The 10,661-nt window shown below is 48.1% G+C and overlaps 1 protein-coding gene across 2 annotated transcripts; it reads right to left on the minus strand.

Moving 5' to 3' along the window:
• Nucleotides 1-1,014: 1,014 nt before the first annotated feature.
• LOC120690147 lies at nt 1,015-5,768 on the minus strand. Of its 2 annotated transcripts, XM_039972686.1 has the most exons (6): nt 5,527-5,768; nt 5,063-5,251; nt 4,845-4,914; nt 4,323-4,512; nt 3,365-3,490; nt 1,015-1,394 (listed from the first exon to the last, which is right to left on the minus strand). In XM_039972686.1, exons 1-5 carry the CDS (start codon nt 5,551-5,553, stop codon nt 3,388-3,390), a joined length of 579 nt encoding a protein of 192 aa, XP_039828620.1. In that variant the 5' UTR covers nt 5,554-5,768; the 3' UTR covers nt 1,015-1,394; nt 3,365-3,387. The 2 variants fall into 2 exon arrangements, with proteins under 2 accessions (XP_039828620.1, XP_039828610.1); XM_039972676.1 differs by lacking the exon at nt 1,015-1,394 and having other exon boundaries at nt 2,975-3,490.
• Between the last annotated feature and the right edge of the window lie 4,893 nt (nt 5,769-10,661).

The following is a 10,661-nucleotide window of genomic DNA, read 5'->3' on the forward strand; positions in this document are numbered from 1 at the left end:
TGAACCAAGCATCTTGTGGATGTGGTTGAAAGTACCAGGATGAACTTCTGGTAGTACGTGCTTTAAACAAAATGTAGTTTATCTGGTGGACCAGGAACTCCCTGGATTGAGGTCCAGACATCCAGTCATCAAAAATCTGGTTGCAGAAACTGCTAAGACTCAAGAGCTTGCATAAGGATCTCCAAGATGATATTAAGATAGTCTTTGATTATGTTTCCATCTGATACATCTAGAAAGAAGCGAAACAAACTATTTGCAATTGAGTGAAACAAAAGTTTGTGTGATCTGCACACAAAAGAAGAGTAAGTGTGTGTTGATTTGTGTTTTGTGTATATCACTATATCTTAAGAAAAAGGTAAGTGTTGCTGTGGAACAACCACAGCCTCAGAAAAATGCAGGACATGAGTACACTATTTTTTGAGTCTTTGCAAAACATTGTTCATTCTAGATAGCTAAGGCAGGTATCTATCCTGAACCTTTCAGCATAAAATTGAGTAACTTAAGAAATCCATTTCTGTTTTTGCAGGGTGGCTCCAGTTCTGGTCTACGATTACCAGTCAGGTGGTTAATACTCATGTCGAGTATCAAAAGGTCTTTGCTAAGGAGTATTAAGTCTGTTCTGCTGCAGTGCAGATATATCAAAATTCCACAATTCATCAAGTCCGGCAATTTTTTACGTCTATCAGCTAGATTAGCGCCATATGCATAGAGGGTGCCATATTCATTCATTGACGGCTCCAAATTCTCCTAGAAAGATCACCCATCTCGTGGTCCACGTGTGTCATTCTTTGTTCGTTCATTAATTCAGTTTAGGTTCATCAAAAGATATCACCACTCTTCAAGAAGTTGCATTCGAAGAGAGACAATTGGTTATCGCTGTAAAGATATGTACCACAATTTGTATGATTCTGTTTGAAGCATGAGAAAGAAATGAAAGGTTTTAGGAAGGAAAGAAAGAGGGGTTATCGCTGTTAAGTGACATGTATCCCTTTTTGATTAATCTGGAAAAAAAAGGAGATAAGAGACAGGAACGAGTAGCGTCACAAACTTCTCCATCAAACTCGGCCTACTTTCTTCACAGCCGTTCACTCTCTATCCATATGTGACACTGACCTTGCAGACTCGCGCTGGATTAGGATTGCGGTACCCCTCTGAATCTTCGCAAGTCATCTCAGAACAAGGCAAAAAATTCCCTGGCTGTCGACGCCTCGACGGCTCTCAATATGGTGGCGATGAGGAAGACCAGTAGACCACCCTCCGGGGATCCAGCCGCGCGCTTCACCGAGGTCGCCGGCCGCCACGTGCGCGAACAGCTGCGGCCTCTCGCTCCCTCCACCTGCAGATACATCGACGACGGACGGAGGAGGTCGAGCTGGTCAGGATCCATGGCCGCCCTTCACACGCAACCACACAAGGAAGGAAAAGAGTCAGCAGCTTTGGAAGCAGATGTCAGCGAACGGAGAAACGGACGAGAAGGATGATGCTACGAGGCCCACAAGGATTTAATATTTGGCCCATCTATCTAGAGGCTACAAAAGTCAGCCCAAATCCCACTTCTAGTTGCCCCCAAGGCCCAAGTCCCAACCCAAGGCCCAAATCCCACTTCTAGTTATCAGCTAAAAAAAGTGGTTCCCCCAACAGTTGAGAGAGGCGACGCGCCGGCGAGTTCTCGACTTCCCGCCGGATTCGCTGCTTTTCCTCGCCGTCGGCGGCCTTTTTGGCGCCGATGTGCTCGGGGAAGGCCGGATCCGGTGGGTGGTGTACATATCCTCTTTTAATAGAGTAGTTTTATCTAGAATAAAGTTGGATTTCTTACCGGTGAAGATCTCGTCGGTAAGCTTTTGTCCCTTCCAGATTTTCCCTAGTATTGCCTGTGGTCTTGGTGAACTAGTCCTAGTGCTGTCTGAGGTGCTTGTGGTGCTTGATGGTTATATCTTTTGCGTGGTTTTCAACATCGACGAGTTTGTTATTGTTTCTATCTTCTGCATCGGTGTTGGATTTCCTCGTGTTTTTCCTGGTGCTGTTGGTGCCCATGGTGCCAGTGCCAGCGACAGTGCTGGATCTGTAATCCAGATCACAGCAATACATATGTGGAGAAATTTTGGAAGGTTTGATTACCAACTCGTAGAGAAACCGGGTTGGGTTTGGTTCCCACCTTCGGTGGTGGTTTTGCTTCCCTTCGGGTTGTATCTTTCTCCGGTGAGTCAGGGCTGCTGGTGGCTTTTGAGGTGCCAGATTCCTTGTTTTACTGGCGATGTGATGGTCGGCGACCATCTTCTTCAGCCAGGGCGTTCATCGATCTAACAGCATGTCGATGCACTCGATATGCGACTCATGGTGGTATCGAAAAATTGTGAAGAGCTATCGTCCGGAAGGGGATCGGCTTCATGTTGCAGGCTACTCCGATCGCCGACGACGAGTTCAACCAGGAGGACCTTGATCTTGCAAAGCCTGGGTTGTAGTTTCATTTTCTTTGAGAGGGTCTTTGTAAGATTTAATGTAAACATTAAGAAGTTTATGTAATATATATTCCTGGTTTCTCAAAAAAAAAGCTAAAAAAGTGGTACCATATAACACTGTTTTCTCAGGTAAAAACAACAGTGGTGATAGCCAAACAATATGTTCCATTAACTGGTACAAATAGTGTGGTGAGAGCGCACTTAGTTTGTTTTTCTTGGGACATTGAGAGCGCACTTAGTTGGACATCTGAAAATTGCAGAGGGATGCTTTTTCCCCCCTTAAAAGGAGGTTAATGCACCCGAGAACTTGTAGGCATGTACGCATGTGAACAATCATGTTAATGCACCTGAGAGTGCTGGAGTGAAACATCAGACACTTTCTTGGAGTGCCATATTCATTCATGAGGGTTCCAAATTCTCCTAGAAAGATCATCCATCTCGTGATGTACGTGTGTCATTCTTTGTTCGTTCATTCAGTTTAGGGTCATCGAAGATATGTACCACTCTTCAAGAAATGGCATTCGAGGAGACAATTAGTTATGGCTGTAAAGATATGTACCACAATTTGTATGATTCTGTTTGCAGCATAAGAAAGAAATGAAAAATACAGTATTACGTGTTATCGCTGTAAAGCGGCATGTATCCTCATTTGAGCAATCAGAAAAAAAGGGAAAGAAAAAAAAAGAGGAGAAGGACCAAGAACGAGCACCATCACAAAACTTCTCCATCAAACTCGGGCTACTTTCTTCACAGCCGTTCACTCTCTATCCATCAGTGCGACTGACCTTGCAGACTCCCGCAGCAGCACAGCTTTCTTTCTTTTTTGCCCGGATTACGGTACCCCTCTCAATCTTTGTAAGTCATCTTTGTTGTTTGAAAATTCTCAGAACAAGGCAAAAAAACACCTTCGCTTTCGACAGCTGGCGTCTCACCGAGCGTCGCTGGCGCCGCCGCCGCCGCCACTGCCGCTGGAGTCCGGCCTGCTCATGGACAGCGTGAAGTAGAGCAGGATCAGCGTCCCCACGCTGGACCTGCAGAGATCAGACAAGGGCGTGCGTAAGCCACACTACGATTTCAATTTTCAACTGAAGATATTACTGGCGATAAATCCAGTTCAGCAATCTGACAAATTCTTTCCAAGATATCCTATGTGCTGGACAGGAACAGGAGACGTCAGGCATGAACCGAGGACGCCAGGGTCGTCGTCGCGGTACGACGCCGCCGCGCTCGGCACGGCAGCGTCGTGCTCGCCACGGCGGTTGCTCGTCAGTCGCTGTCGTCTTCGGTTTTCACCACCATCGCCGTAGCAAAGTCGACGCTGGCCCTTCCGTCCTACGCTGTAACTCAGCGACTGCAAGCATGGCCATCGTACCTTCGCGGCGGACGAACGTGTTCTCCGGGCAGCAGAATACAATGCTCTTGATGATGCTCTAGACACTGCCCCGTTTAAGGTCCGCATCGAATTGATGGGTCGCATTTGTTGGGTTTAGGCTCTGTACAGTGTACACTGTACTCGCTACTGACCCCCTGAAGATGGCACTGGGGAATTTACTGGCGTTCACTGCAACTCCGTAGCTTGCTTGTTCAGGCACACTGTTACTCTCGACACGCTAAACTGCCCTGCCTAATCTTTTGGGTACTTCATGTGGGAGAATTAATCACCGCGACTTTGGCAGCCACCAAGCTACTACTGCCGGAAACTAATTACTGTAAGACGTACTACTGCCGCTTGCCATGTTGAGGACTTGAGGTAGCTGACATGTCAGAGCTTCTGTTTTTGTTTTTGTTTTTAAAATGAACTGTCAGACCTGTCTCCTGAGTCCTGACAACTGATGAAGGGGTGGTGGTGGTGGTTTTTCTTACAGCGTGGCGAAGAGGAAGACCACCCTCCGGGGATCCAGCCACGGCGCCGGCCGCCGGCCGAACCGCCGGGACTTGCTCCCGGGCGTGCCGGCCAGCGGCGTGTGCACGACCAGCCGCGCGCTGCCGGGCGCGTCCCCGAGGTCGCCGGCCGCCACGTGCACGAACAGCTGCGGCCGCTCGCCACCGCCACCTGCAGATACATCGGAGGAGGTCGCGCCGGTCAGGATCCATGGCCGGTTCCAAAGATTGCATCTTTCGGCCGTGTCACAGCCAAAGTTGCACCCCAAAGAAGGCATCCGACCCATTCGTTAGAATCAGCACACACTAAACACAATGATGTCACTTGTCACTTACGCGACACATTAACTAGTAATTTGTCAGCAAAATCGCAATCAAGTTTCAGGGGTAATACAGAGAAAGCAAAAAGAAGGCAATTCAACAGAGACTAGCATAGAAAAGGCGATTTTTTTCCTCTTAGACAAAACCAGAACGGAATTGAGCTAATCGTTTGGTCCGACTTACCGGCGGTGCCGTTGGCGTCGGCGTCGGCCGGCTTCCTGTCGCCCTTCCGCGACAGCGACCTCACCACCTTCTGTCGCGTTCACGGCACGGGCACGGGCACAAGGAAGGAAAAAGAGTCAGCTTTGGAAGCAACGGAGCGAAAAGGATTTTTGGCGCGTTCCGCCGTGCCCGGCCGGCGTCGCGACGCGCTGAGCGCGTGCTTCTCGGACAGGACTTACGGGTGTCCGCGGGGGCGCCGCGGCCGCAGAGGGTGTCCGCGGGGGCGCCGTGGGCGTGCCCGGCGGGCCGGCGTCGCCGGTGAGGGACGACAGCGCGCCGACGTCGAGGGCCACGAACCCGCCGCCGGTCGCGGCGGCGGACGAGTTGGCGCCGAAGCTCGATTGCCCGACATCACCCGGCGCGAGAACCTGCACGTCAGACGAATCAGAAGCTGCTATCAGTTTCACTCACCATTTGCATCGAGCAACTGCAAGAACAGAGCCAGCGCAGGGGAATTCCGCCAAGCGATCGATCTATTCTCACGCGCTTGTTACTACCAAAATAGGTGCAAGAAAATCCAGCCGAAATTCGCTCCAAATTCCAATTCCTCGGAAGGAAAACATGGTGGCAGGCAGCCAGAGCAGAGAGAGAGCCGATTGGCTCCGACAAGATTGCAGGTGATCTAGCAGGGAGAGGGACTCACAGGGTGGTTCGTGGCGGCGTCCCCCATGCCTCTGGCCCTGCGGCGTGCCCGTGCGGCGGCGGCTTCTGATTCCTCCTCGTTTGTTGCTTGCGATGCGAGCTCTGCTGGTTCGTTGGGGACGGGGAGAATGATGCCGGTGAAGTAGAACCAAAACTAGGAACAGGGGGAAAGCGCTGACACTTTGCTCTTTTTCAGGGCGAGAGATTCTCCCCAAGAACATGTGGGGGAGGTGATGATGGTGAGTACGGCTTTTTATATACCACCGGGTTTTGCTTAAAAATCCGGTTACATTTCCCAAATTACAACACGTTCTTCCTGCCACACGCGTATCTACTCTTGGTTAACTTAGTGCAGCTGAATAAATGTAATTCAAGATGAAACTATGATATTAAAATAATGTGATTTGGCCTTAAATACACCTTCCTTGTAAATTTTGAGCGATAGGCAACGATGGCTAAAATTTAAGCACATCTATTGTGCGCGACTCAAAATGGAGCTCCATGATTGGAAGGCTCACTAAAATATTTATTTGAGTAAGGTTTTGACATCATTTGCCTCCCTAGTATCTCGGAGGAGTACTGAGCAGATCTGATAAAGTATTTACATTGCTGCCAAACTATGGCTAAACTAGTTACCCACTTGATTGGCAATGTTTGACCAAACAATACTTTGCCAAGTGGCTGCTATTACTAGTAAATATTTGTCATCCAAGCCAGGGCTGCCTCCTACCCAGATTATGTATTTTCCAAAGCATGAGAGTTTTATAAACTGTTTATAAGACATGCTCCTAAAAATTGTTGCTCTCTGGTAAATACATTTCAAGGTCTTTATTGGAATCTTTTGTGAGCGTGCTCTGGGCGAATTCCAAAGTCCCTCGAGGAGTGGTCCATAAAAAGCAGCGAGGCAAAATGGAATTGTTTATTCCGTCGAGGTCGTTTTTGTGAGAAAAGATTTGGCAGGCGGATATCCTCAAGCATTCGATGGCCGCGTCCTTTCGCTGCCGCCACTTGCACTTGGGCCTAAAAATTTTGAAAACGAATCTTTTCACATTTGAAGTAGTAAACATAGACTAATTATAAAATTAATTACAGAACTTTTTTTAAACTACGAGACGAATCTAATGAAACTAGTTAATTCATCATTAGAGCATATTTTCTGTAGCATTACTATAGCAATTCAGTGTCTAACCACGACCTAGTTAGGTTCATTAGATTCGTCTCGTAATTTACAAGCAAACTGCGCAATTAATTTTTTATTTCGTCTAGATTTAGTGCTCCATACAAGTGCCGCAACAAAAATTTGGAATTTTGAAAAATGCAACTAAACCAGGCCTTGAGGTAGCCACCCAGGCAAGCGTGCGAGTATTTCCCCCAACTCCACCCATTTCCCTCTTTTCCCTCACGCTTTTCTTCCTAGAATCAAAAGCTAGTGGATGTTTGATTTAAAAAATGGAGCTTGTACTACTAGTAGTCTACTGCTGCTGCTACAACCTTATGAATATAAATAAAGTATCTTTTTATTTTTTGCCTGAAACTGTATGAATATATCCGACACTAGAAAACCAGGAGGCGCGAGGTATACAAATGGCACCAAGTGATTACGTGGGTTTTGTTATCTTGGTTGGTTTCGAGGAGAGGATTATCTTCACCTATGTTCTATCGGCACTGCTATCGCGTGGATGTCCGATCAAAATTTTTTCATCAGACAGTCCGGCGCAACATTGATAATAAATAACAGTTGCAACATCAGAAATCATCTCTTGCAATATAAAAAAAATATGTATAGAAATGACTCTGATATCCGATTTGAACATGAAAAATTCCCACTGCAATACATCGTGTTTAATGCAATGTCCACTGTGCAACATATAGAAATAATAATTACAACATCGGCACCTGACTCTTACAACATGGGTTAGAGTGTTCGATTTTTTCTGCGCATCGGATCGGACGCCCTAATCCTAGCATTACCGAATAATCTATTGAGGCAGCCAACTGGCCGGCAAGCGTAGCAGCAGCCAGGTTGCACTCCGGATCGGACAGCATGCGTGATCGAGTATGCCATCCGTGGACCCATAAATCAAGCAATTGAGTGGTGTTTATTTTATATTGCAAAAGGAATATAGTTTCAGTTGAAGCTGACAGCAGCGAGCAGACGATAGATGAGATGTCTGAAGATGATGATGTAGAGCTTGGCAGCTAGCCAGCAGAGCTCACCAGGGCACTCCCTACTTTGCTCCTAACCAGGGGTGGGTTAGTTATCTCACGGTATTTGCATTGCATGATGAGTAGCGTACCATACTTACGTCATGTGACAAATGCATATGTGAATCCTTTTGTTTTCATTCCCGTTTTGTTGCATCTACCTGATGAGTAAACGAAGAGTAGAGAGGCGCATGCGCATCTAGGTAGATCGCGGAGCTCAGCTTAACGCGCGCTAGCTAGTTGTCGCGGGCGGCCGGGGAGTGCGGCGCAAGCTATTTAGCGCTGAAGCGACGGGCAAGCAGCTCACGAGCTGAAGGAATGGACGCGCGGCCATGCATGCGGGGATGCTTGGCCGGTGACGGTGAGCGTGCGCGCGCGATCGACAGAAGAGGCGCCGCGCGCCACCGCTCAACAGCTGTAGTGATCGATCGACCGATCACCGATGATGATTTTAATGATATCCACAAGCGATATGATACTATATGATAATGCATGGAATATAACCGCGATTCGTGGCGGATGGGTTGGCTGGCTGGATCGATCACATCGTTTAGTATTCGGAAACGGAATGATGATCAGGTAGCTAGCTAGTCAGCTATACTCTCTGCCGCAGATAGATACTTAGATTAGATCATCATGCAGGGCCGCGCGCATGCATGCGCTAGCTAGCTCGATGCATGTGACCCTGATCCGTTTGGGTTTAATTTGGCGCACGAAAGTTCGCCGCACCCTGTGCCCGGATCGGCGGCGACCACGGGCTCGCGCTGACTTCTCTCTCGCCGCGTCCCTTCGCTCTCGCTCTCTCTGTACTCATCTCCACGCACCTCCCGAACAATTGCTTTCTCCGCCGTGAATTGCGTGTGTGTACACACATACGTGGACCATTTGCTTTGTTCCCAACGCACACGCGCTGTAGCTAGTATTAACTGCTGCCGATTTCCCCTCCAGGCTAGTTCGATCTCAACCCCACACCAAACTATTTCATTATTAATATACTTTAGAAACCAAACTAACTCCATCCACTTGCTATTCCACCCAAACCAATCCAAACTACTTGCTCTCTTCCTCCAAAGCAAACCAAACTAATAGTTTCAACCCAAACAAACCGCTTTCAAACTACTACGTCAAATTCTCTCCAACTAGTTTAGTGGCTCCACTCTTTGACGTGGGGTCCACATATAGTTCAAGCTACACTGTTTTGCACAAAGTAGCTGCCAGTCATACCGAGTCATCTCCAAAAAATTTTAGTTCAATTTCGATAAAAATTTTATAGTGTCAACGCGAGGTTTTATTTCTAGGGTCCGGCTCTTGACGTGGGACCCACATGTAGTTCTAGCCACACTGCTTTACATAGAGTAACTGCCAGTCACGCTGAGTCATCTCCAACAAATTTCGGTCAATTTCGATAAAATTTTATAGTGTGAACACAAGGATTTATTTCTAGGGTCCGGCTCTTGACGTAGGGCCCACGTGTAGTTCTAGCCAAACTGTTTTACACAGAGTAGCTGCCAGCTATACCGAGTCATCTCCAACAAGTTTCAGTCAATTTCGATAAAATTTTATAGTGTGAACACGAGGTTTTATTTCTAGGGTCTGGTTCTTTGTATGAGGACCATATAAGGGAGTGAACCATACCAATCCAAACCGTTCGCACCCTGAAACCAATCCAGACCAAACCATATATGCATAGAACCCGCTTGCCCCCATCCAATGATAACCCAGAGGTAAAACCAAACCGCTCGACCCAGTTAGGATCCAAACCATTAGCAGCTTGAGTTGCAAGTTGTAACTATAGCTCTCAATGTTGGGAACTTGGGATCGCATCATCAACAATAATTACACATTTGCACCTCAATCGAATGAATCCCCAGTGGCCCAGTCATACTGCTTGCTGCATCAGCTACGAGTCCCCCAGGGCCAGTGGTCTGCAGGCTGCAGGCTGCTGGACCGCAGGCGGTAGACGCACATGTGGACACATTCTCTGCACACACTTGTAGACTACTGTACCCAGACATGCATGTGTCCATTGCAAGCCAAAAATTCGTCTATTGGGTCACTACCACACAGTGGGGGACCCGGCACTGACAGTGACACAGCTCTATGGCACATATGGCGGCGCTTTGCGAACGCCGATGAACACGGAAGCGTGTACTACGAACGTGTGGTGATGGTGGTGGCGTCCGAGTAGGATAGGAATGCGGCCGGCGTGTTCCAACAGGCCAAGCAAAGTGCACGCTCCACAACGGGAATTATCTTGATAAATGGACACACCGCACCACCGGCCAGAAAATTAAAGCAAGGTCCATTCAGAGAATCTGAAGCACGTATTGCAGTTGCAGGCCTACCCGATAGTCCATGCGCTTTTTCGATCTCGTATGTGCGTCGGGCTTGTTGCAGGCACGTCCTTGTCTTCGATTGTTTCTTCGTCATGGGCAAAAGGGGGCCTCCAAATCTGTGATCGCGGCCGGCGCTGGACTGATCAACTGGCCGCCGGAATGATGAGGATGGTGTGGAGCTGCAGAGGGCGCCGGGGGCCACTGGATCAGACCTTTTGATGATTTCTTTAATTTAATTTGCTGATCATGCGAGCTGCTGCCGGCTGTCTTGTCGCCCGGCCGTCCAATGGCTCGGTCAGTCAGATGCGGAGGTGCATGAGCGTATCAACAGAGACACCCACTACTCTTTTTTTTTTTTGAGTAGACACCCACTACTCCACTAACGAGTACGTAGTAGGCATTGATCTATTTTTTTAGAGAGAGGAATCATTGAGCTATTCGGCTGGGACTTGAGAGGTCTACAAAGATGCAACGATCTGACCTAATTAAGCCCGGCCCAACTCTGGTTAATCTAGTAGCCCAACATCCCAAAATAGAAACTGGCAGGCCTATTCCCACACTCCCCCGAGCCCACGTCTGCTAGCACACAACAGAG

The sequence above is a fragment of the Panicum virgatum genome, chromosome 2K, assembly GCF_016808335.1.
Source record: "Panicum virgatum strain AP13 chromosome 2K, P.virgatum_v5, whole genome shotgun sequence".
Taxonomy (NCBI): domain Eukaryota; kingdom Viridiplantae; phylum Streptophyta; class Magnoliopsida; order Poales; family Poaceae; genus Panicum; species Panicum virgatum.